The 26,320-nt window shown below is 49.6% G+C and overlaps 1 protein-coding gene across 1 annotated transcript in view; it reads left to right on the top strand.

The window, feature by feature from the left end:
* Window positions 1-9,650: 9,650 nt before the first annotated feature.
* Window positions 9,651-26,320, top strand: part of NMNAT2 (nicotinamide nucleotide adenylyltransferase 2) — a 29,803-nt gene continuing 13,133 nt past the window's right edge. Inside the window, exon 1 of the mRNA XM_087734168.1 lies at window positions 9,651-9,830. Coding sequence (XP_087590294.1) covers window positions 9,746-9,830 — 85 coding nt within the window. The 5' untranslated portion in view covers window positions 9,651-9,745. The remainder of the gene's footprint in view (window positions 9,831-26,320) is intronic.

The following is a 26,320-nucleotide window of genomic DNA, read 5'->3' as shown; positions in this document are numbered from 1 at the left end:
AAAGATCATGTTTTGAAAATAAATCCCTCACATTTTTTTCAGGTTGAAACGAGAACGTGTTTAGGGAACGATTTTCAGGGCCCCACATGTTTAGACAGAAGCCTCTCAAAGCTGCAGAATCAGTTTCCTGGTGTCAGTGCAATCAGGGCTGGGCAGCGAGCCACACCGCCAAACTCCCCATCGAATCGTCTGCGGCACCTCGGGCAGGCACCGCAGCAGGGCTCGGGGCTCTGCCACCATCCCTGCAGGCTCTCGGCTGCAGAGCAGGAGCAAACTGGTTCAGCGCTGGGCAAACTGGGGCTGCTCCTGCCTGCTCAGAGCCTGTCTTGGGCTAAAACAGACAGGTTAAGTCTGCACAGCTGCCACAGGGACTCTATGAGATTGTATCTATCTTGTGTATCAATGCACAAACGCTGCTCTTCTTAAGCCGCACCTCTCAGGGCAGGGCACGTTGTCCAGGACTCTCCCCGGACCCTTTACATTGCCAGTGTGATCTGGAGCCTCGTCCCCTGGTTTCTGAGCACTTAGGGCACTCTGCATCTTGGAGGAGACCCACCAGGCAGCACGTACTACTGCGCAGATACCTCAAGCTTTTCTCTACTTTTCACGTATTTTTCCGTCCATTCCTTCTCCTTATGGAGGAGTTGAACAAGCCAGGTTTTGAAAGAAGAAACACCTTAAGCCGATGCCGCTTCCCCTTCCACCAGCCCCTCATTTCCATCCCCTGTTTGCAGCCAGATCCTTTGCCAGTCCCGTGTTCACAGTATCCCGCAGCAGCAGAGTGGTGCTGTGAGAGCAGCTTACGCAGCAAAAGCCAAAACCTCACAGGAACGCAGGCTTCCTGTGAGCTTCCCTGCCTCCTGAGGAGCCGATTTGGGATTTTCCTGGCAGTTTTCTCCATCACTCTTCTCCCAGGGGCTGTTCCAGGGACTCCCCATCCCTTCTTTAGCCTTGGCCAAACAAACTGTTGTTTTTCCACCTTTTTCTGGTTTTTTTTGCTGGAGAGGATCTCCTGCCAGAGGCTTCCTCCCAGGCAGAACAATATCGTACAGCCTGACTATAAGGTAGCCACCAAACTGCAAAGAGCACTCTGGCACATCCTCTGCTTCATGCCCCCCTGGCAGCAATGTTATTGCTTAAAATAAAATGTTCAAAATAAAATTAATGTTAACCTGCACTGTTATTGCTTAAAATAGAAGGTAATTCTTTATTTTTCGGTCCACTTTAGCACCGTGCTGGACCTTAGGCAAAGTCACTGGAGCAGAAGTGCAAGTGCACTTCTGAGCTTGACAGGTTGGATCTGTGCAAACAGGGGTTTCCAGGGCTGACTCACCCTGACCTCCTGCGTTTGCATGTGGATAGGAGAGGGGAAATTCAAAGGCAGAAGCTTGATTTTGGACATTTTGCCCAGGAAGGGGGTGGCACATTCTGGCTTTCTGCAGTATCTCCTCAGACAGCGAACAAAGGTCTCATCCAGGAGGCCACAAAGCGCTCCCTCGAGGCGTCATGCTCATGCCGCGTCAGGCAGAAGCAAGGAGTGGGCAGCACTGACTCAGTGGCTGTCTTGTTTGGTTTGGCTGCATCCAATCCACTTCCAGAGCCACCCCGAAAGACCCAAGAGGTTTGCATGGGGCAGAACTGACTTCTGAGTCTTGGGCAGCGGGGAATAGGCAGCCACGGGTATTTTCAAGAGAATCTGATGGGTGTTGTCACCGGTGTTATTTAACCTGTTCAATGTCAATATGAATTGCAAAGTGGAGCCATACCTAGGCACAGCTATATGAGGGAAACTGTGACCCATCAGGGCAACCTGCCCAGCCACAAAGCTTCCCTTTGCCTTTTCTCACTCCTCTTGAATGTCTTCCAGCCACAGAACCAAAGGACGTCAGACCTTGCGCAGGGTTTTCTCTGTTTTTCAGGGCTTTTCCTCTGGATTGTGGAGTCTTTCACTTCCCTATGAGTTTCTGTGGTGTTGGGACGGATCCGTCCATTAGGACAATGTGTCCATGAGTTTCTCTCCCCAGCCCACTCTTCTTGCCTCTCGGAGAGCTCTTCCGCATCCCCGCGCCTCCAGATTTGGCCGCAGTTTCTACCACATGGCATTTTTGAGGACTTGGTGTTGCTGCGGATTGCTCTGCTCTGTTTCTTATTAAATTCTACTCCAAACCTTTTGGTGCACACAGCAAGGGGGCTAATCTCCTTCCATTTAAGGGGGAGCCACAAATCAATCTCCCCTTAGTTTTGTTCCAAGAGATTTGTGATGAAAGTCTTATCTTCAAAGAAGCAGATTTCTTGTAGGGGCCACCACATATTTTCATTTTTAACATTAATGGGTCAGTAACTACCATTTTATTAATTACAGAGCATTGGGAAGGATTTGATCCCCAGATGAGGATGGCAGACCAGAGACCTTATGAACCCAGTGAATAACCCTGGCCCTCCACCAGCAATACAGCCAAAATGCCCAGGAGTGAAGCTGCTCTACTCTCCGGAGGGAAAGTCTCGTAATCCCAAATGTGAATCTGTTTTACAGCCCTGGACAGCCTGTTACCATAGGAGCTCAGCATTTCACAGACCTTTGACACATTTATCCTCAAAACACTGATCCAGCCTGCTCTAAGAGGAGAGCGAGTGAGCATCCCCACTTAACAGATAGTCAGAGGAGCAGAAGAGATTTTCTCAAGGTTGTTTAAGACAAGAATGGAGAGGTGGGCCAAATCGGAGCCGGCTCCCATGCTTCTTCATTAGCTCTAACATCTTTAACTGTCCAGGAATATCCTGTGAGCGTTGCCGAGTCCAAGGTCTCCCTTTTGTGTGCATAAACTCTCCCTCTGTTTTCATGTACAGATGTGGCCGCTGGACAGCCCTCTGTCTCAGTGCCAAACCTTGGCGTTTAGGTCTTTGAGACATCACATTTTCCTGCTGCTCAGGGTGAAAACCTGGGATAAAGGAAAGATGAGAGTACAGCTCAACAGCTGAATGATAAAATGCCAGATTCTCTGCAGGTTTGGTGATTATTTCAATCTAAATGTTGTGAATGTGGGAAATTAGCACTCAAAAACAATTGAAGAACTTGAAGGAAGAAACAAAGTATGAAGATACCTAAACAATCTTAATTTTGCCTGGTATTTATCCCTCTCAGTCATTATGTGATTAAAATGTATTTGTTGTCATCTGAGATTATACTATTTAGATTTTTAATTGTTGGTGACGAAAGCCTCATCTTACCCTAATTATAACCTCAGTTCTCCAAATACAGCCTATACGCAAAACTTCAGGAATTTTGACTGTATAGAGGTTTGTCAAGTCTTCATTATCCCCTTGCAAATATCAGTCAGAACAAAGACAAAATTGTAAAATAGGCTGCATCTCTTAAGGAAATCCCATTTAATCCTTATAATTCATAAAATATCTACTGGATTTACTTTTCATTCTTTGAGAGTAAGTGTTGCGCATTCTGGAAAGAAGTACCCTTTCACACTAAATAAAAGCTAAATCCCTCTTGGAAGGGAAAGGGAAAGCAGCTGTTCCTGGGGAGCCATGCTGAGTGCCTCTGCTTCGCGCCCCCATCCCGCATAACCCAGCTCAAATCGTGACTGCGCAGATCGATCCATCCGGCACGGCTGAGCTGTAACCTCAGACAGAATTAGAGGCATTAAAATGCCTGCGGAGCTAATTGCATCTGTGGCCAATGCTCAGCTGCTGAATATGGGCGAGAGAGAAATCTTTTACCAAGCTGAACTTCCCAAGGAGATATCTTGAAAAGTCAGTCCAATGTCCTAGAAATGCTGCACAGCGCCTGGGGATGGTTTGCAGAGGCCACCGCGCCGGGGTGTTAGGTCCACAACCTCAGCACACCCCCAGGAGCCCACGGGAGCTTTATCCCACAGCGTCCTTTGGCAGCTTCTTCCAGGACATGATGAACCATGCCCTGAGAAAAGCTCTTGAGCTGGAAGGGGCGGCCACTGGTTGGTTCCTGGCCACGCTCCCCAGGCTACTCATGAATTTTCAGACCTGGGTTATAAGTCATCTGTTTCTCTGGCTGAAGAGCCCTGCTCACCCATTCCTTGTTTGAATGTCTGCTTCTACCTTGGGTCATCAGAAATTGAAGGCTTCTCCCTTTGGGCAAGGCTGTCCCATCCAATGTGGCCTCAGACCTGGTAGCTGCAGGTTCGGCAGCTCCCTCCAGCTCAACCAGGCTCATGCCATAACAGCTACCCCGAGCCTTGCCCGTCTGCTCCCACTTACTGCCCTGTGCAGTTGCTCCATGATCAACGGGTTCACCTTGGCTGGTCCAGCCTGGACCAATCTGCCAGTCCAGTCTGGCATGTGGGGAGCAGAACTGAACTCCCTTGTTATCTCCAGACAGCAAAGGCTCTGAATTGCGGTGAGGTGGGTTCACAACTGGTTTAAGCCCCTCTAACTCCTCGGCTGGACCTTGCAATCGTTTGGCTGTGGGTAACACGGCCAAAGGACTCAATTTGATTTGTGCTTGTTGGGGCCAGCAGTGGAGAGATGGGGGAGAGGGGGCAGTGAAAGGGTGCCCAAGCTCAAGGTCACTTCCCAGACATCCCATCTAGGATCAGCCTGTGGGGAAAGGATCTGGGAGAGACATGAAGAACCTCCTCAGGGCCTCCATCCTCTGCTTGGGAGATGCTTTTAAGCTCGGCTCCCTGCTTGCCTGCCCTTGCAGAGCAGCCCTCTCCTGCCCCCGCCCCCCCCCCCCCCCAGCAGGAATTGCCCTTTTCTCCAATAGATTTGGGTTGTTTTAAAGAGTTTGCAAACTGTCAGTTTAAAAGCCTTAAGTGGGAAGGTTTCCCTTCCTCCTCCTGAGCCCAAGGGGAGAGACAAGGTGAAAGGCAGTGCCGGGAGAACCAAGGAGCCCCCATCCCTCACCCCAGCAAACACAGGCAAAATCTTCCTGCCTTCTGCTGCATGGCCTCACTGCTTGTGGGGCCCGGCTGTCTGAACGGTGAAGAGCCGGACACATCTGCATGCAGAAATACCCTTGGTGTGAACCACAGGTGATGTTTCAGGTGTGTTAGCAGGTCTAGCATCGCTTCTCAAGTCCTACAGGCAATGATTTTGCAGTGCTGCTACAAGCTCCCTGTGTCGGGGTAGGCAAGCCACTGTGTTTCTCTGTGCTATTTTCTTCCCCAGAGAATAAAACCAAGCTAATCATCCTTCTGCCCTCTGTCTGTCCTGCTGTACCAGCTCCACAGATGGCAGGTGGCTGCTTGCCACCATGGGCTGGGTTGGAGCCCAAATCAGCTGGGGGTCTCGGGGCGCTCCAGCGCTGCACGGCAATCACAGCGAGGGCTGGCAGGGAGCATCTGGCTCCTGCAGCTGGGGCCATTGTCTTCACCAGTGGGAAATTTGCACACACACGCTCAGGGAAAGCAGCAAGGAAAAGAAAATAAAGGCTGGGCTGGAAAACATTGGGGGGAAAAAGGTGAAATAACCTCCTCCCGCACACATAGTCTGTGTTGGAGGCAAGGAACCTCTCCTCGTGCATGCAGCTCCTTCTGCACCCCAGTCTCTAGCAGGCGCTTGGCTCTGGGTGCCCATCTCAGTGGGCTGTGCCTCGGGCTGGCTGATCCACCATGCAGCCTGGCAGGCATCACTCCCGCACCAAAACCTGCTGCCGCTCCCGAACCGGCAGCGTTGCTAAGTGACAGCTGATTTACCACATCACTTACCCACCCCGGCATGCAGCAGAAAAGCAAAGGAAGAGGTGCGGGCAGCGCTGGCCGGACCTCATCCCTGCCACAGCCAGGCGATGCGTAACCCACATCTGGACAGACCACCTTAACCTTTCGCTACCTGGTGTTTAAGGTCAAACCCCAGCATGAAATGGAGCAGGCAGAGATATTTGGCTGTGCGTGCCAGGAGCTGGCAGGCGCAGTGGGCTGCGGCGGGGATCACCAGGCAGCGGGAGAGCTTGGCCACGTGCAGTTTTCTCCATTTGTGCTTTCTCCTGCAGCAGCAGCACCTGATGCTCCTATGGCTGCAGGTGGTGCAACCTACAGAAGGCTGAAGGGAAAAGATGCCTCCTTGCAAAATTTCCTATGCAAAATTAGTGGGTTAGGATTAACAAAAAAATAATTTTCAAGTGTATCACCTGAGCTTCAGTCTCTTCTGTATGAAAGGAATCAGTGAAGGAGTCTTCTTGTAAAGGGCAACCCCCCACATTTCATGTCGGTGCAGAGTTGTACTACCCCAAGGAAAGGGGGTAGGACACCATCTTAGGTGGGAACATGCAGGAGAGAAGCACCATGTTCCCCATTGACAAGACCTCTCACAGCTCTGGGCTTGAGCCAAACCAGCAGTGTCACAACGCCGTTCCCATCCGAAACCCGCGCTGACGTACAGCAGGGTGAGCCGAGGAGCTCTGGGCCCATCACCAGGGGAGATGGCTGAGCTGAGAGGAGCCCAAGGTCGGCTCTTGTGCAGGAACCGCGGCAGCTTGCAGCTTGCTCCGTTGCTTTACATGAGCAATGATTGCTCCCTCTGGTAGAGACACTGGAGCATCCACAATGGAAAACCAGCACCGTTACCCCCACCTTGCCAGAGTGGAAACCAGCAAAACATCTCACAGTTCAGCACCAAAAACACGGGAATTCAGGTCTCCCTGGTTTCCAGAGGAAAAGAGGTTTCTGTCCCTCAGTGTATTAGACTCCAGCTTTTGAACCTGTTGGCTAATTTTTAACAAAATTGGAGAATAAGTTTTGTGAAAAAAGAGAGAGATACATGCACACAGAGGGCCAGTCAGTCAGCACACACATGTGACTGAGAGAGGCTTGAAGACTGTCCTCTTTCTCTGCTGTCACCCCGAAGCTTATAAATGCTAATTAAAGCCTGTGGTTTTAAAGGCAGAGTTATACTGAGCACAGCACCAGTGTTAAACCGCAGAGAGCCACAATTTTTCCTGAAGCAACGAATCTCTCCCTTTTGGGGTAAACTCAGAGGAGCAGCACAAAAAAATCCCAACACAACCCCCAAAATCTCATCCAATTGAATCATCAAATGTCTGTACAGAGCTGGTAAGAAGGTAAAGCACCACTTTCCGAGAAAACATAAAAATGCACTGTACCTTTCCTGTCTTGACATTATTTGTTCATTTATTTATCGCCATTTATCGCCGTTTCCCCACGCAGCTGATGGCAAGAGATGGATCTGATTGCCCTGGCCTTTCCGAGCCGAGCAAGCAAACGTGACACCAATGTTTTTAGGGCACCATTAGACCTTTGCATGGATTAGCAGCCACTGCGCATATCTAATTTGATGGCTGACCTCATTCAGACTTGCACCCAGGTCACGCTGCCACCAAGCCAGTTTTTGGCAGGGGCCAGGGGACGCAGCTGCATGGCAGCACCTCTCCTACCCTGGCAGGGCAGTAGTTGGGCTGCCGCTCTTGATTCCACCTCATCCCCCAGCTCAGCCCATCCTGCAGCCGATCTGCCATGGCCGTGTCGCCTACCTGCCCGATGTCCTGGGGTTTGTTCGGCTTTGAAACTAACACCAAGAGCAAACCTCTGAGAACCCAAATCATTTTGTGTTTGCAGCAGCAAGCTCCCCACCTGGATTTCTGCTGGTGAGAAAACAGGATTCCCTGAAGGATTTTTGCCTGTAGACAGACATTTACACCCATAACACCATTTTTTTCTCACACCTGAGAGTATTTTCCTAGTGTGTTTTTTTCAATTTTTTTTTTTTTTGCCCCTGGCCGTAAGAACCTCTGGCTAAGGCATGTAAACTGCTTTCTCCTTTCCACGCTGCATGTGCTGTATGGGTGGGTTTTTTAATGGTTTGTTTAAATTCTGGCACCTGCTTCTCTCCCAACCCCCATCCTGCAGCCTTCAACCTGCGAAGCCTATTCAAAGGAGACTGTGAGCTCTCAAACACCAGCAGGTTTTGAGACGGCTTGTCACCAAAGAGGAACACCCCGTTAATATATCCCACATCTCCCTGGGGATCTGGATGGAGTCAAAGGGGAGAGGCAGGGGGCAGAGCATACCGGCTGTCTCAGCATCCCTCTCCCTCAATGCCAGCGTAGTCTGAATTAAAAATAAGCATAAAAATATAACCCCGGGGTGTGTTACCACACCCCTATGTGGCAAGAGAGACCACCACTTGTTATCAGTGTGTGCTCCCGAGGGTGGGACTGCAGCCATGGCCTCCGCAACAAGGATTTAAGGGTTTCCTGAGCAAATGGACTCAATATCTTCTTGGGTTTGTTTCCCAGGGGTCTTACTCCTTCATATCACTCAGGAATAGGACTGATGAGCATTCCAGCACCCGGCTGAGCTGGCAGGGCAAAAGTTTTCAAGCAAAGGACTGGAAATAATTGATCTTAGAAGGCCAGCTGCGGGCAGGGCTGAAAGCCACCGCCTCGGGAAGGCAGAGGGGAGATAACGGCGACTGCAAAGCCCTGCAGTCGGTACCTCTTCAGGACAGAGGGAGGAGGACAGATGAAGGAAGAGAAAGGGAAACCTGTTGGTGGCAAATAACTCCCTGTTGGGAGGAAAGGCTGCATGTAGGAGATGGAGAGAAGCGACAGGACAGAGACAGCCTTTGGGAGGTGGTTGAAGGCAGCTGCCTGCAGCTCTGCCTGCAGTGGCTGTGAGCAGAGAGGGTTCTGCCGGCCCTTTCTCAGGGAGAGGAGCTTCTTTAGCAGAGAACAGCAATGCTGCAAGCATACAAACAAGAAATGAAGACAATTAGTCAGTCAGTCAGTCTGGTACTTGTTTACCTTGCTGCAAAGACTGGTTTTTGGCATACCCACAGCATCTACGTGATTTTTACTTCCTTCAGACAGTGAAATGGAGGTGTTGGGTGAAGCTGAAGCTCTCCAAGCCAGTTTCCCCATGCAGCCCCAGAAAAGGGTGTTGCAGCAATGCTGTGCTGGGGCAGCTGGGAGGCCCATGTGGGTCCCGGGCTGGGGCTGGGGTCTCCGGGGTCATCTGAGCAGGACTGGGGGGACACGCAGAGCATGGCTGCTCTTGAAGACCGAGTTGTGGGGGTGGGGGTGGGGATGCGCGTGTTATGTCTCCTCAGCCCTGGGGATGCCAATGTGTCACCTCTGCTTGCGGGGGGAGGCGCAGCCCCCCTGTGGGTGTGTGTATCTGCGTGTAGGTATCTGCCACCGCTCTCCAGACCTCTTCGGAGGAGGAAGACGCATCTCGGTGTATGTGTGTGTGTGCACATGTGAAGCTGTGCACATGTGTGCATATACAGGGGGTGTGCCTGTGGATGTATGCATATACAGGGGGTATATGCGTGTGGGGGGCTGGGCGCGTGTCTCTGCAAATGTGTGTGCACATATGGAGATGCCTGTGGAGATGGACGTGGGCGTGTGTTCGTGCGCACATGTGTACGTGTATACATACACATCTCTCCGTGTGTGTAGGTACCCCGGAGTCCGGCCGCAGCCCCCAGCCCCTGGGCAGGGGGTGCACCGCCTGCCCGCGCCTGTGTCTGCGCCGTACCTGCCCGCCCGCCGGTGCCAGCCCGCCCGCGGGGCCTGCGTGCCCCGGGCTCTGCGCGGCGGGGGCGGCGCCGGCCCCGGCCCCGGCCCCGGCCCCGCTCCCGCAGCCGCGGCGCCGCCCCCGCTCCCGCCCCGGCCCCGCTCCCTCCCTCCTCCCCTCCCTCCTCCCCTCCCTCCCGCCGCCGCCGCAGCCGCACCGAGACACAAAAAGCGGCTGGGGCAGGGCTGGGCAGGGCCGGGCAGGGCCGCGCCGGCACCATGACGGAGACCACCAAGACCCACGTTATCCTGCTGGCCTGCGGCAGCTTCAACCCCATCACCAAGGGCCACATCCAGATGTTCGGTCAGTCCCGCCGGGACGGCCGGCAGCGAGGCGGGGAGGAGGGGTGGGGGGTGCCGGGGCTGCGCCGCGGGGTGTGGGGGCGTGGGGGAGCGCTTCGGGGGCGCAGCCCCGTGCCCGGGGGAGCGCCGCGGGGGGCGGGAGCGGCGGGGCCGCCCCGGCCGGGCGCTGTCCGCGGCGGGCGGTGCTGAAGGCGCCGCGGGCGGAGGCCGACCCGGGCCTCGGCCTCCGGCCGCGCCGAGAGCCAACAGCAGAAAGGCTGACATCCAGCCTTGGGTTATGTTTCCCTTAAGGTAGCGGGGTTCCCCCCGGCTGCACTCACCTTGTCACGCTCCCGCCCCCACAAAACCCCCGGGGTCCGTCCTGGCAAGGGCTCCCGGCGGTATTTGGAAGCTGCCGCTTGCCCGTTGGGTCTGCGAGTCTGCGGTCGCTGCAGCACTTTTATATCCTCTCTGACCGGGGAAGGAGGGAGGGACCGGGTCAAGCAGCTAAAGCCAGGTATGGCAGAAGTGAACAAAAATATAGGCAGTTAACTGAAATATTAGAATACCCAACCTTTAGATTGACAGTAGGTCGAAGGAATCGGAAATGTTTGTGTGAGATGATTGATATTACTGAACATCTGTGAGATGATCCAAATGATGGGGATGCTAGAATCACTGCTACAGCCTGTTCAGGCAAGACAAGAGGGAGGGAGGGAGAGAGGGATGGAGGAAGGGCAGTCTCTGTCAAAGGCAGTCTGACATGCCATAAATACTGACAGTTTGGGTAAAGCTCGAAATGCCTGGAGATCCCTATACAAACAGTGACTTACCTGGGGTGGGGAGGAGTCCTGTGAGGGTGAAGTGTCCACTGCAGACCACCGAAAAAAATGGGAGTAGAAAGATCAGCTCCTCTAATATCCCTCCTTGGAGTGCAGACAGAGGAACCATCCTTGATGTCTGATAGGAGATTTGAGGCTGGGGACCAGATGCTGAAGGTCTTGTGCTACAGTTGGAGAAGCATCCCTGGGGTTTCTAAAAGCTGTACATAAGTTTCTAAGTGCAAAAATGATTGAGATCAGCTTGGGGTATTTCTGCGTCAGACCTTGTTTTCATAGATCGTAATGAGTTGGGCAGCAGGCTAGAAAATGATGGTTTTCTAGATGCAAATGATGACATTGTTATTCCATTTCATAAATGCCAGCAAAATGTAGTCCTGGGCACCAATATACCTGAAACTTCAAAAAAATCCTATTCCCTAAGCTAAAAACAATTGCGAACAACAAGGAACAAGAGGAACTATTTAAAAATAAAAACAATAGTTAAATGAAATTACAGGGCCTTGGTTGATAGAAGCAACTATTGATAAAAGAGATTTCTGTAATCCACATTGTTTAGTCCTAGATGATATTTTGATTAAGAAAAGTAATACTAAAAATATCAATGTGGCCCATATTCAGTGCACTAAAAACCAGTAACAAGATATAATTTAGAAAATAAGGATCAGTGAGATATTGGTATGCAGTGGGTGTTTTTAGTAGACTCCCAATGAGATTTTTTTTTTTTGCTCAGTACTGTTCAGTATCTTTATCAATGACCTGGAAAAAACCATATAATCCCTGCCAGTAAAACGTACCAATGACCACAAAGTGGGTAGAATAGCAATTAATGATGGTAACAAGTCGGTTGTGCTGCCCAACTCGGGTTGTTTGATGAAAAGGGCTTGTTCAAACAGCGAAGTCAAATGCAAAGTCATATGTCCAGCAAGGAGGAACGCACATCAAATATAAACAACAGGCAAATGTCTTCTGCCAAACAGCGACTGTGTCAAGGACTGAGGAGTGATTGTACGTAGCCCGCTGAATACAAACTCTGTGTGATGCTGTAAATAAAGCAGCAAATGCAATCTTTGTAGATATAAGCAAGGGAATATCAAGCAGAAGAAGAAAGGTTGTATTATTTTCATGTACAGCATTAGCAAAACCCTTCTTGGAGGAACAGTAACAAAAATTACTTTAGCTCCAGAAATAAGGCTTTGTGGCAAGAGCTTAGAGAGGCTCAGTCTAGATCCACCCTTAAAGATGCTAAGGAGCAATTTGATCCTGGCCTTAAGTATCTGCTTGGGGGAGGGATATGTGATATGTGATGGAAGGGGGCTCCTTTATTCAGCTGGTGAGGACTGGTGAGATGCCAGGAACAGGTTTGCGTACCACACCACTTCAAACTACAAACATGGTGTGTGGTTTTGAGTGAAGGTAATCAAGTAGTAGGAAAAAGTACTTGCGTACCTGGTGGATTCTCCATCACCTGAAGGCTGCAAATCAAGACTTAGACGTCTTTCAGGAAGACATGTTTTAGCCCAAAGAGGATGGCTTGATGCGGAAATTTTCTATGCATATGTCCTGCAGAGATCCTGGAATATAAGTCCTGAGATACCTGATATGGACAAATGAGTCTTCCACGAGGAAAGGACACAGAATTTAGGTTCTAAATCCCTGTTCATTTTTGTTTGAGGAACACTTCCGCCCAAGTCTAAAAGAATAATCATGTGAAGCCATGGGAATCTCAACCAAAATCTGTGTTATTCATTTAGCTCTGTGCTATACGAGTCCAACCAAAACAGTACTCCATCCTGTAAATGTTGCGTTTCAAACAGCTGAATTTGTGCAAAAATATTGTCTTTATCTTTCAGACAAATATTTGGGCTTTGTGAGCCTGATAGGAGGATTTTTTGCTTAACATAGAGAGATACAATTTATCTGTTTAACACATGGCACTAATTAAGCCAAAAGGAAGTATAAGATTTGCACTGGTATGCCACTATAGACATGCCATTATATGCCAATCATAATTTTTCTCAGTCTGGATCTTACCATGTTTTATTCAGGCCAAAACCCAACCTTTTCCCGTAGGATTTTTGCCTGAATAGGAGATGGGTTAATTATTTGGAAGTCTCTTCTAGTGGGGGAAAGATTCCCACTGGATTATTTTTTCCACCAGTCATGTGAATTTAAGACTCAGTATCATCATTATCCTTGGGTTTACAGAAAGCTGGGATTCTTGTTACAACCCTAGACCTGCAACTGCAGCCCACCGTTGACCCTCGCGTCTGTGCAGAGCTGAACTTACTGCAACAGGGCTCCCTCCATCCTCTGCCAGTTAAAAGGCTGGGTCACTAGGGCTCACCAAATGAGGCTGATTCATGTCTGTGTATATAAAAACGAATACTGTACATACAAATTAATAATTAACATTAGGTATATGACATATAATAAAAAAGTAGGTGAGATACGGTGCTGTACAGCCATCCATACCAAGGGGTTGAGACAAACACCCACATAGCCCTGAAAACACTCTGAGTTATTTGTGGTATCAGATGTGCTTTGAGATATACGTATATTCTGAGTCACAAATTTGAGTTGTATTTTCTAGCTTTATGTGGCTATGAGAAACGGTTTAGGATGATAATGTCGGGGGGAAGAAAGGCAGGAGGAGAGCAGAGAGCAGAGGTTGTTTCTAAAACTTGACATGAACATTGGTGGCCTTTAGCCTGAAATGAAAATCCATTTATATTCTGAAGAAGCACGGAGAAGAAAAAGCAGATCCCATGCAGAAAGTCTTAATAATTGGAGAAAAATAAGATTCAGAACAAAGTCCTGTGTTAAAGCCACATGCTGGTGGTAGATGGTGAGGCACTGGAACAGGTTGCCCAGAGAAGCTGTGGATGCCCCATCCCTGGAAGCGTTCAAGGCCAGGCTGGATGGGGCTCTGAGCAACCTGGTCTAGCGGAAGGTGTCCCTGCCCATGGCAGGGGGTTGGAACTGGATGATCTTTAAGGTCCCTTCCAACCTAAGCCATTCTATGATTCTATGAAAACCCCACCACTGTTTGGTGCCAGGGAGCCCAGCAGCTTCCCTCAGCCAGCACGGCCAGCAGACACCCAAACTCAAACCAATTCACTTTAATTTCCCTCTGACACTTGGAGAAACACTGAACATAGGGTAGATGCCTAACCCTCCTCCCCTGCAGCTGGCTCAGGAGGGGGTCCTCTGAGATGTCCCCATGCTGGCTTCAGCATCTCAGTGCCGAACTGCTGGGGACATGCGGAGTGGCATGGCACTGCCGGCCATGGGATTTGCTGCCTAAAGGACATCTCCCTCCATCTTGGCCTCGCTGCAGTTCGCCTGCAGCTTCCTTCCTATGCAAGCGATGCCGCCCAAAGGACAAAAGCCAACAAACCAATGTCAAAAGCAAAACCTAATCCATGCAGCCCTGCTAACACACTGAAGCCCATGCTGGCACTCTTCCAGCTGATGAGCTTGGGCTTGCTTTGACAATTAAATCATTTGCCCACCTTGTCCCAGCTCAGGGAACCCCAACACAACAGTGTCCTCCTCCTTCTGGGGTTAAGAGCATGAAAACCAAAGGGCAGCCCTGCAGGGCAAGGTAGAAAGTGTATTTTTCAATCAAAAAAACATGATTCACTTTGAAGGTGGTCTTGGGTAGAATACTGGGATTAAAGGCATCACCGTGCAAGGTCAGAGGCTCCAGGATTAGAGAGGGAGGCAACAAACTGCCAGAGTTGGATGGAAGAGATTTTGATGAGTGAGTTTCTTTGTATCTCTGTGAGGGAAAGGGCTTGTCCTGTCCTGTGGATATGTGAGAATCAGAGAGTTGTTCTGATGATTTCTGCAAACTGAAACATGAGTGGTTTGGTGGAGGGAGATGGTATCAGATCGATCAAGATGCAGTGTTTTGATATTGATTTTTTTTTCTATTTTCTTTTTATTCAATTTTCTTAAATTGTAGAAGAAAAGGCCTCTCTGTAAATGCCCACATTCCTTGTTTTGGCACATTAAACATTTTTTCTTGCCTTTTTAAAGTTCTGAAATTCCTCCCAACCTGTTCTTTCACGTGCAAACTTCTGGCTTCAAGGAAATGACCTTGCTCACCAAACGTGGTTTTATTTCAGCCCAGCTCTAGGAGCAGCCTGACACAGCTTCATCTCCAGGGCTTGGGTCACCCATCACATCCATCCCTTTTTGACATGTCACGTCCCTCTTTCCACCTCTGCTTATCAGCCTTTGATTAGCAGAGCTTTACTGGGGATCTCCCTGCCCTTGTGGAGGAAGGTTTCAAGCTGTCCTTCCCCTCTCCCGGCTGCACAGTGCCCGTGAGGTCAAGGGACACGAAGGCTGGGGGCAGCGGGATGCTCAGAGCTGGGCTCAGAGGCAGGAATTTGGGTGACCCCCAAGGAAAGGGTTGGGATGTTGTTATTTCACTCCACAAGAGGCACTTGGCTTTTTTTACAGCTGTTTTTTTTTTTTTGGCACTCAAGTGTTTGGTAGCAAATAGGCGATTTTTATCAAATCTGTAGTGTCTCAGATGTAGCCTTCTCATAGGGAGTCTCGCTACCTTAGATGGTTTAAACCTGTTTGGCCATCGAGTTTCCCACCCACTTCATTTCAAACAGTGCCAGGACTTGGACTTGCACAGAAACACATAGCTTGTAGGTAGGGTGAATCTTGAAATTCAGCAAATCTCTGCTATTTTTCCCTTCACCGCCCTTTTTGTCTAATTAAAACTAAATTTTCCCAATATCCTACATGCATGTGTTATTGAAGAGAGTTTATATCCTAACGAGCAGTTGGATAAAAAACATTTCTGATGGAAAACAATGAAAGAGGACTCTGCCATCAGAAGTAAAACTTTCCATTGCACGGCTTCTTAAGAAAATTTGAGCAATTAAAAATCCCAGCAGGCTGCTCTTTGATTATTCAACACAGCCCTTCCAGAGGAGCAGCCCTGAGGTCTGCCGCATCATGTAAATAGGCTTTTGAGGTAAAGGGATGGAGTTTTGTAAGTACAGAGGGAGGAAGAGGCAGGAACTGAGGCCTTTGTCAATTGTGTGTCGTTTTAATATCCTGAATTTCAAGAATCACTTTTTCTTACTTTGTTGAGATGACTGAACTGCAGAGCAGTTTAATGAGAGCATCGCTGCCTGGGATGGAGCTGGGAGAAATGCGTGAACAGAATGACAGCTCACCCTTTCCCCTTTTGCTTAAATGTGAACATATCTGTAAATGACCAGAAGCAAAATTCTGCCTCCCCGCCCAGCCCCAATCTAGCAGAAGCTCATTGGGAGCTTGAGAGAGGTTTTGCGTCTGCCGTCTGTAATGTGAGTAAGAAGTCAAGGCCTCTGCAAGGCTGCCTCGTGTTTCCATTTCATCTCCGGGCTGAAATCTGAATGCGTAATTAGCTGGAGTAATCAATGGAGCGAGAGGCGGGTGATGGGACTCCGGGAGGATGTGACGGACAGGGAGGGCCTGATTCAGCCCCGACTTTGCTCCGCATGGCATTGGCAGGGCTCAGGGAGCGCAGGCAGCGCAGGCAGAGCAGCAGCAGGAAGGATCCAACCTGGGGCAAAGCCAGGATAGACGTTACTTATAACACCTTGGGTGATTTATTGGACATGGGGAGCTGCAGCATCCGTGTTCACCTCTCAGCAGCTTTGTAAGTTAATTCTGGACGGGCTCTGCAATGCCTTAGAGGTGATTCCACTGACACCCTAGCTGCTGAAATCACAGCAAACAGCCTAAATCTTTCATAGGAAGAAAGGGTCTGGGAGGGCAAGACATTCCCAGCCTGGCCAAGTGCTCCCAGCTCAAAGTGGAGGCAGAGGGCGAAACCGGTCAGTCCAGCCTTGTGCAGTGGGGGGGAGTCACCTGCATGCCTCCACTCCCAGCACTTCCCCAAAACATGCCGAAACTGCAGTTTCTCGGGTGCTGTGCCAGGAGGACAGAGCAGCACCAGCAGGACCACAGCACCCATGGCTCTTTTGGGTGCCATTATATATCAGTTAATGTCACATTCCCATCACTGTATCCCATACAGACTCTTTTTTTCATGGCCTTTATCACCGGCTTCCTGCAACTCAAGCATCTCCTCTCCTCTTTATGACCCACAAAGAGGAGGAGATTTCCTAAGCACCAGATTAAACTCCATCAATAACCACTCAGGGATTCTTTTAAAATATTTATAAGCTCTTAAACATTTAGCAGTATTTATTACAGCCTGTGAGACATTACATTGTCTCTATGACAATGCCACCTCCCAAAATGTGCCACATGCCTTCTCTTACTTCCACCGACTATAAACAAACCCAGCAGTGAGAAAAACAGTCCTACAACCTCATTCAAGAAAGAAACAGGGTCTCCACTTCTGTTTAAAAACCGTTTGTGCTCACTAAGATGCTCACACCTCTTGCATCATCTTCTCTGATACTTTTTAATACCAGCCTGTGCAATGCCTAGGGTATCAATTAGCTGAATGCTAAACCCCAGCAGTGGCAGCCCATGTCTCTCATGCGACCTTGGACAAGTTACTTAATCTCTCCTGACTTGTGCAATGAGGGGGGACTCACGTCTCGGCTTTCCCTGCCAGGCTGCTGTGCGTTTGTGTCGGGTACTGCAGCGATGGGGGACACAGGTAGGAGCGGCTTATGATTACGCTGATCTTTGTGCATCTGAGCAGCAGCTGGCCTAAAATAGACATCCTCACCCCTCCATGCTCTGGCCTTCGAAATCCTTTCTGGCAGCAAGGCAGGGGGACTGCAAGGGGTCCCCTGAGACAAGGAAGAAGGCGCAGAGATGTATCAGAGACGGCTCCGAGCCTGTGTCTCATCACTTGCGGCTGGGGAGCAAGGGGCAAGCAGAAACAGTCTGGCTGTGTTGAATGTGCAGCACAGGTAACCCTAGCTCTAGCCCTAATGCTAACCCTTACCTTAACCCTAGCCCTAGCCCCCACCTGGGACCAGGGAGGTGGAACAGCCCAAAGCACCCAACAAAGACCCAACAAGCTCTAAGACAGAAAAATCAGCCTAAGATAGAGATAAAGCCAGGGCACCTCTGGACTTTGAGATGAGCATGTCCTCTCTGGCATTTATAACCCCTTAATGCAAGCGCTCCTGCAGTGCCACTGGTGCCCAGCCAAGCAGGGCTGGATTTTTGGGATGCCCTGCATGGAAAAAGCTGGAAAAAGTCTGCGGTGCCCACCACAGCTCTGAAAACAAACCAGGGCCAGGGCACAGCTCTTGTCCCCCCAAAGCAGCATTGCTTGCATGTGTTGATGGTGTGCAGTCATGCCTGGAGAAGACAACCTCATTCGGGAGCATGTTTTATTTCTCTCCTTTCCAGCATCAACTAATTTCCTTTAGTAAGCTTGAGCTGCTGGATGTAGCTTGGTCGTGCCAGTAGAAAACTGCTATATCCATATTTTGGGAACAGAAAAACCTAGAGTCTTTAGAAATACGTATTTTCAAGAGCTTGCCCTATACGTTTGTTTTGGAGCTGGAGTAGAAGGGGGCAAACACAGAGGAGCTCCCCACGGGATGGGTGGAGAGCCTGTCTCTGAGCCAGGCAAGGAAGGACTTGCTCAGCCCCTGCTCCACAAAGGTTTCTACTTTCATCGAAAATCCAACACCCCCTAATTGAGCTTAAGCCTTCCCTAAGGAGATCATGTTTTGCTAGGGCTTATTGGCAAGGGAAGTAAGAAAATCCAGTTTTCCCAGCGAGACCTCACGAGCTGGGTTGGAGGTGCTGAAAGGCATAGCTTTGCTTCTGGCGCCATATGCTTTGTGCAAAGACATCATTGATGCTTCTTTTGGGGGAGAGGGGGCCTTGGGAACAGATCTGCAAAGAGAGAGAGTTTCACTGAGCCACGCAGCCAGGCAAGACACGGCTGCAGTAATGGGAACATGACATCCCTGTGGTATCACCGTGAGGCTGAAGTCCTCCCTCAGCTGCCTCTGCCACCCCATGCTGTCACCAGCATCCCCCCGACCTTTCTGCATCTCCATAGGTGGGACATTTTCTGCCTGCACAGTCCCAGTTCAGCCAATGCAGATCCCTGTCAGGGTCACCATCTTCGGATGTTTTGCCAGCAAAGACAAGCCATGGGTCAGAGTCACGGTGTGGGGGTCAGCCCCATGTAGAGGCAACCCAAGTCCAGCAGAGAGCCACCAGGCAACTGCTCCCTGTCTCTGCTGCATGGGGATTTGGGGACCGTAAATCCTCTGCTCCTGGTAGGGCTGTGATTCTGCCATGCGTCAGCCCGAAGGAGCAGCACTGCACGAGCCGGGGTGTACAAAGCACTGCCTTTGATGTGCTACAACAGCGTGGAAATGAAAACAAATGGAGTGCTTGCACGGGGAAATTAGGGCAGTGGAAAACAAGTGTGGAAATCAGTTGGAGTTTTTCCCCCCCCATTTTTTTTAAAAAAAAGGCACTGGATGACACCGATTTCCCAGCCTGTGGCTGGCTGACATGGGGACTGGGACCTCTCCAGGGACCAACATTGAGGTGCCTGTCCTACTTCGGATATGCATCCTGGTGGAAGCAAAATAAGACCATGGCAGGATAATGAAAATATTCGCCAGGTGCCTTTTGCTGCTACCCTTGTGCTGTTTGACTATATCTGTGGGCCCAGGGCAATAAAAATCATTTCAAAACAGAGCAGTCAGGACTATATGCAACACCCTCCCCTTTGCTTGCCAAACAGTTTATTTTTGCTCCTGATATTTAGACTTTCACTGAAGCCAAGATACAGCCACAGACTACCAGCTCCGGGCCAGATTCGTGCTGCAAATTGATGTCACTTTACTGCGGGCGGCACGTTTACATCGCTTTACACCAGCTGGAGAGCTGTTAGCCTTGAAAACCCTACAGGAGAGACGGATTTCAGACGAAATCACTCCAATTGCTTTCGGCCCAGTCCAGCTGCAGTGATGTTCACTCCCCTGGTTTGTACTTAAATAAATCCTGGTGCTCAGAGGGGCATTTTACCCCAAGCGCTAGCAAATGCACATTTTGGCACATTTCTCTCTAAAAAAATGAAGAAAATACTATGCTGGAGGAGAAAAACTCGCTCCCCTCCACCATGCATCATGTTACAGCATGCACAGCTCTTGCTGACTTATGGGGTGGCTGGCTAATGCACCAGCCAGGGAAAGTTATATGGCCTCTCACTTTTCACTTCAATACCATGCATACAGAGACTTGTCTTACCTAGAGATGCTTAATCCTTCTCTGAGGGCTTCTAAGCAAGGTGTTTCGGTGCTGTCCTGTGGCAGGGAGCTCAAAAAATGTCCTTCTTCACATCATCTTCTTCATCCATTTTCATCTGCTAAGAGTTGCTTTTACCAGCTTAGATGCTTCCCCTCACCTTGCCAGCCTCAAGACCTCTAAGATGCTCAGGCAGTAGCTCTGGGTGTCAAATACCAGGTGGAGGGTGGTCCACCTTGGCAGAACTCAGCTGCCCATCCTTCAGGTGAGACCCAGCAAGGTGCTGAGCACATTCCTACTGTGATACCAAGGTGGAGATCTCTGGGCAATAAATTATATTGCTTCTCCTTAGAATTGGTGAGAATGACAGCACTGTGCTAATCACCTGCCTGACAGAAAAGTAGGTCCAATGCCTATGTGGAGGAGCTGGTGGCAGCTTCAACTCAAGAAGCAACTCCCTGTACTTGTCCTCATGTTGCTCACCTGATGGGCATTGCCTGCTCCCACCTGCTCCACCACAGCAGGGTGGGATGCTCTAGAGGGGAAAAGTGCTTTGGCCTGGGTTGCTTTGCCAGGATCTTCCTCAGATGCTTTTTCTCAAGCTCTGAGACCTTGAGGGTTTCTTCCCAGGGTCCTGTGTGCCTTCTCACATGCACTGCCCCTTGCAACACTCCAGTTCTGAAAAAAGAGGGAAAAATAGGATGCCTTCAATTTAAATTTCAGTTATATCAAATAGGCTGTTCCTCTATGGCCCAGGCCACCTGGGACCGGCCAGATGCCCTGCCCAGGCCCCGTCTTGTTGGGTCTCCAGCAAATGCTCTGCTATTTCTAGATTAGCTCGCTGTGACTCAGGCTTCAACCTTTTTTTTTTGGTTTGTTTTAAACATCTAATTTCACTTTTCTGCCATGAATCCATGAGTGGTCAACAGGTGGTGATAACATGAGTCTCATTAGTCATCACTCGTGTGGCTCTCAGAGCTGGACGCTGGTGGGGTTCCTGGGTGGGCCAGGAGGTGGGAGGGTCAGGTGCTGCAGCATCATTTCTCTGGGGTCTTTCATAGCCTCCACTTCTACTGCAAGTTTCCAGGTATTTGGTGGCCAATGCTTTTTTGTGCCTATGAGAAGCAAATGTGCAGCAATGACTGAAGGCATTTAGCACAGAAGTCCCTTCTAAATTTCTTACTTCTACAATGCCTGGATGCAGCTATGGACTAACGGAGTGAGGCGGGAAAAGTGTAACAGAACAATTAGCTTGGAGATGAAAATCATTAAACGTTAGGGGGTTTAATGGGATATTTCTACCAACCAAAAGTCTCCTGGGAATCTGACTGAGATCATCTAAGGGGCACTGAGCTTGAGGCAGGACAGGCTGTTTGGGTCAGTGGGACACACTGGGATCTCCCTAGGCTTGCCTTGGGAAGGGTCAATCCCATGACAAAGAACCGTGCTCTGCCCCCTCCTCCTGATTGTCTTGAAGAGCAGTCAGGGCTTATTCTTCTAGTAGAAAAGTTGTTTTGTCCTTCTTGGAAGTCTAGGAAATGGAAGTGCTGATGGTTTCCCCAGCTTCGGCCAAGGTGCAGCTGTAGGCAACGGGTGGGTGAAGATGCTGGTTGGGGCAGAGAAAGTGGCCCTGGAGCAAGTGGCAGAGGAGAGCTGGGCTCTGAGATGAGTACATCTCTGATGAATACATCCCTGATTCGGCATTCAGAGGTTGTTTTTTTTTGCTGTTGTTTTATTTTTTTTTTAATATATATATACACACACCACTCAATTAGGCTGAGAATAACTGCTGGCTCCTTGCCTGAGTTGGGCTCGGGGTAGAAAGCAACATTTAAGTCCTGCAAGTGCTGCTAGCTCGAGAATAAAACAAAGTGTGCTGGCGTATCTGGGTCACTCTCCCCTGCAGGAGAAGGTACTTTAGACAGTGGGAAAGCGCCTGCCTTGCCCTCGGCACCTTGTGGCCACGTCCCGCCTCCCATCCAAGGATGTCGGAGGCCAAATTGCTCAAAATGAAAATGAGACACCTGGGAAATGGTTTTGCCTTCTCCATCACTTGTGGCTGTGCATCCTCCTCTTCCCTGGCTCTCAGGGAAGAGCGATTAAGACTGTGCAAAACTTTCTTGCCTCCCTGCTACCTCGTGTGTGTTTTTGGAGGGCTGGCGCAGAGTGTGAGTGGGCTGCAGCTTCAGTCCCCCATGGGGAGAAGGGCATAAATCAGAGCTGGCTGGTGGCATTCCTCCGTGAAAGAAAAAAAAAATAAAAGGAAATAGGAAGTCTTAGGGGTGCAGATGAACCAGGTACAAAGGCAAAGCAAATACAATTTGAAATTACACCTTGAAAAATTGAACATGAGGAATATTTGATTTCATTAACACCAATTTAGGTGATGGAGCAGTGCCAGAAGAGCTGAAACATTGCGATTAAATATACTCAGTGAGAACCGCCAAAACGAAACATCTCTTAAATAAGCACTGATTTCCTATTGGGGAAGCAGGATGCTATTTTTTCATTCAATCTGGACAAAATCATCACTTATCATTTTTGTAGCCTTGGACCATATCCTCTGATTGGTCTTTCCCCACTGTCACATTGCAGGAAAGCAGTAGAGCCAAAAATATTTGAAGTGCATTTGCAGAGGAGGTGAGCAAAGCTGGGCTGGGGCAGCGGGGAGGTGTCAACAGTGCTTGGGAAGGGTCCAAGTGTCACCCCTGTCCCATCCTTCACCAACATAGCAAGGCTAAGGTCAACCACCAGCCGCTGCAGAGGGGCTGTGCCAGAAGGCATGGAGCTGGGGAGCTGCAGCTGAAAGCTCTCCACTGCACAACCGTGCTGCCAGTGGGCTAATGCATGTCTTGGCAGGGTCCATTGCTGGTAGTTTATTTATGTCAACAATGTTTAAAAGCCATGCAAGTTGTCTGGAGCATTAACGACCATTTACACTGGAAAAGAAATGAGCTTTTCTCTTCCAACCCAACATCCTTGCATTGGTGTTGCAGGCTATAAGGTGCTTGTAGAAAGTGAAAATATTGGAGGCTGTTTTCTGGGTCCAGCACAGTCTCTGGACATGACAGGTATTAAACAGGAAAGAAATAGGCTGGGAAAGGGCCAGGAAGCTGTGACAGGAGGCTGAGCCCAAAGACAATGAACAGGCCAGAAACCCAACAAACCGGCAGAGATGCAGGACTGAGACTCCTGAGACCAATGTTTTTTCAGACCAAAATCTACTCTTTCCCAGGCAAAAAATCTTTGCACAAGCAGGAAGGGAAGGTTGGGAGTTGCACAGATGGCTGACTGTAAGGAATACAGACAAGAAGAGGAATGCAAAGCTACTGCAGTGTCTTTGGCGTCAGCCATGTCTGCCAGGAGACCACAAGCCTGGTCTCCACAAGCAGCATATTTTGCATGAAAGACGCAACAAATTTTATTAAAAAAAGACTTTTTCTGAGAACACGGACTTGGGGGTTTGGAAGAAGCACCACAACATCAGAGCTGCCACAGTGGTTCAAAGCAATGACCCACCAAACCCAGAATCCCATTTCCAGAAACCCAGAAGAATGACCAGTGCTGTGTTGGGTGCGGGGCTCCTCAGCTTAGCCCCACGCTGTGCACAGCCCTGCTTTCTTCAAGGGCAGCAGAATACCCAAAGGCAGAAGAAGACCCAAAGGCAGAAGATCCAAAGGCAGAAGATCCAAAGACAGAAAGAGACCCAAAAGCAGAAGGAGACCCAAGGACAGAAGGAGACCCAAGGACAGCAGGAGACTCACCCTCTTTGTCCTTTCCATGCCAGCCATGACCTCCGTTCTGTCTCCCTGTCCTTGCTGCCCAACTCCTAGTTGCTCCTTGCGCAGAGCCACATCACTGATCACCCATTGTTTCGAGATGCTGAGACCCACACCTCCTCCCACATGTGCCAGGAGCACACGCTGTGGCAGGAGGCACCACGACCTCTGCCTGGGGGAGGGCGAACCACCAACAGCCCCGGCATCTCTTAGAAGAGCTAAAGTAGTTTTGTCTTGCCTTGTACAGAGGATGAGACTCAAGTCTCGATGAGCTAATGCATTTGGACAGGCTTGGTTACAGCTGCCTGTCGCCCTCTTCATTTAGCCACTGAAGAGTAAGTCAGCCTGAGAAAATTGAATCTGTAAAAAAAAATAATGAAGCTTTAAATGCAGCATCGTGCTTGCAGCATGGATGCATCTAGACGCTGCAAACTAATGCCACTATCTTGCGCCACCCTCAAGCCATGGTGCCACCTGCCCGAAGTCCTCTGCCACTGTCCCAGCAGCAGAGGTGGCTGCTCCCACTGTGGTGCCAGCCCTGCTAGCAGCACAGCTCCTCTTTTTAAAGGCTTTTTCGTTGAACTGAATGGCTGTGAAGGTCTGCCTTAGCTGATGGTTACACAAACAAGTGAGCCAGCAGAGCTGCGAATGAGTGGGCAGAGCCACCCGATGGACACAGCCCTGCAAGCAAACATAGAATCATTGAATTGTAGAATCATAGAATCGTTAAGGTTGGAAAGGACCTCTGAGATCATCAAATCCAACCTGTTAACCTAATTGCCTGGTCCACCTCTAAACCATGTCCCTAAGCACCACATCCATGCGTTTTTTGAATACTTCCAGGGACGCTGATTGCACCACTTCCCTGGGCAGTCTGTTCCAGTGCCTAACCACTCTCTCAGTGAAGAAATTTTTCCTAATATCTAATTTAAATCTCCTCTGGCACAACTTGAGGCCATTTCCTCTCCTCCTATTGCTTGTTACTAGGGAGAAGAGACCGACCCCCCACCTCACTACAACCTCCTTTCAGGTAGCTGTAGAGAGCAATAAGGTCTCCCCTCGGCCTCCTCTTCTCCAAACTAAACAACCACAGCTCCCTCAGCCACTCTTCGTAAGACTTGTGCTCTAGACCCTTCACCGGCTTCGTTGCCCTCCTCTGGACACGCTCCAGAACCTCGATGTCCTTCTTGTAGTGAGGGGCCCAAAACTGAACACAGCACTCGAGGTGCAGCCTCACCAGTGCCGAGTACAGGGGGACGATCACCTCCCTGGTCCTGCTGGTCACACTATTCCTGATACAAGCCAGGGTGCCATTGGCCCTCTTGGCCACCTGAGCACACTGCTGGCTCATGTTCAGGCGGCTGTCGACCAACACCCCCAGGTCCTTTTCCGCCAGACAGCTCTCCAGCCACTCCTCCTCAAGCCTGTAGCATTGCATGGGGTTGTTGTGACCCAAGTGCAGGACCCGGCACTTGGCCTTGTTGAACCTCATACAATTGGCCTCCTCAGCCCATCGATCCAGCCTGTCCAGGTCCCTCTGTAGGGCCTTCCCTCCCTCCAGCAGATCGACACTTCCACCCAACTTGGTGTTGTCTGCAAACTTACTAAGCGTGCACTCGATCCCCTCACCCAGACCATTGATAAAGGTATTAAACAAACAGGACTGGCCCCAATACTGACATGGTCTGCCCCAAAGCCAGGTGAGAATGAACCAGTTTGTGACTTGAAGACACTCTCTGCCAGCTGTGGGCAAGGCAGAACCAGAAGGCAGGTATTCCCGTTCCAGGCTCAGCCCTCTGTTTGCTACACTATACTGCTGCTTCATAGCACGCGTGTCGACCCGCATCCTTACTTTGCAGAGATTTACTTGAGGAGATTTACTAGTAAATAAATATACTTTTTCCATGCATATTTATATTCTATTTGGCATTTCTGAGGTAGACAACAAGCTCTTGAAAGTACAGATCCCAACTTTTATATATATATATATTTGAGAGCAGCATCATTTTTACAGGTTTCTCTAAATAATACTGTGCAGGTTAAAAAATAAATGAACAATTTTGATGGCAACACAGAAAGCAGCAACATCCATCCCCTCCCAGCAGCACATTCCTCCGTGAGTGCTGTGAGGCCAGCAGCACGTCATCATCCCATAGGATCTATCCTGCTGAAGCTATTGACCTTGCTGTAGAAACAGGCAAATACTTTTTCCAGTACAGTCACAAGAATTATACAGGTTTGCTTGGGTTTCCAGTCCTTTGCATGCTTTCATAAGAAACGAGCTGTTTTCTGCAGGAAAAGGTGTTTTATTAAGGCAGGTGGTGGTAGAGGCTCAGTGTGAGCTCCTGAGAGCCAGAGCTGAGATGACATGCCACCACCATGGGTCACATCCCCTGCAGATGCAGGCTCGGTTCCAGGCTGTTTAACCAGACCTCGAGAAATTGAGAGCCAGGTGAAATCTTCGGCTTTTGCCACCAAAAACTCAAGGCAAATTAATACCATCAGCTGTCTTTGCGAACGTGAAGCAGAAGTTACGTGCAAGGAGTTTATCTCTTCTTAAGAGTGAACTTTATAAAGGCACCGTATGGAATAATGAGAGATGTTTTAATTTAAAACTCAATGGCATTTTTTGTTTGGGAATTTCCTTTTTCTTTTTTAGTTTGCATTTATAT

This window comes from Nipponia nippon, unplaced genomic scaffold (assembly GCF_047370975.1).
Source record: "Nipponia nippon isolate SJK-2023a ecotype South Korea unplaced genomic scaffold, ASM4737097v1 scaffold_5, whole genome shotgun sequence".
NCBI classification, from domain to species: domain Eukaryota; kingdom Metazoa; phylum Chordata; class Aves; order Pelecaniformes; family Threskiornithidae; genus Nipponia; species Nipponia nippon.
This window is presented reverse-complemented; position numbering and strand designations above follow the sequence as displayed.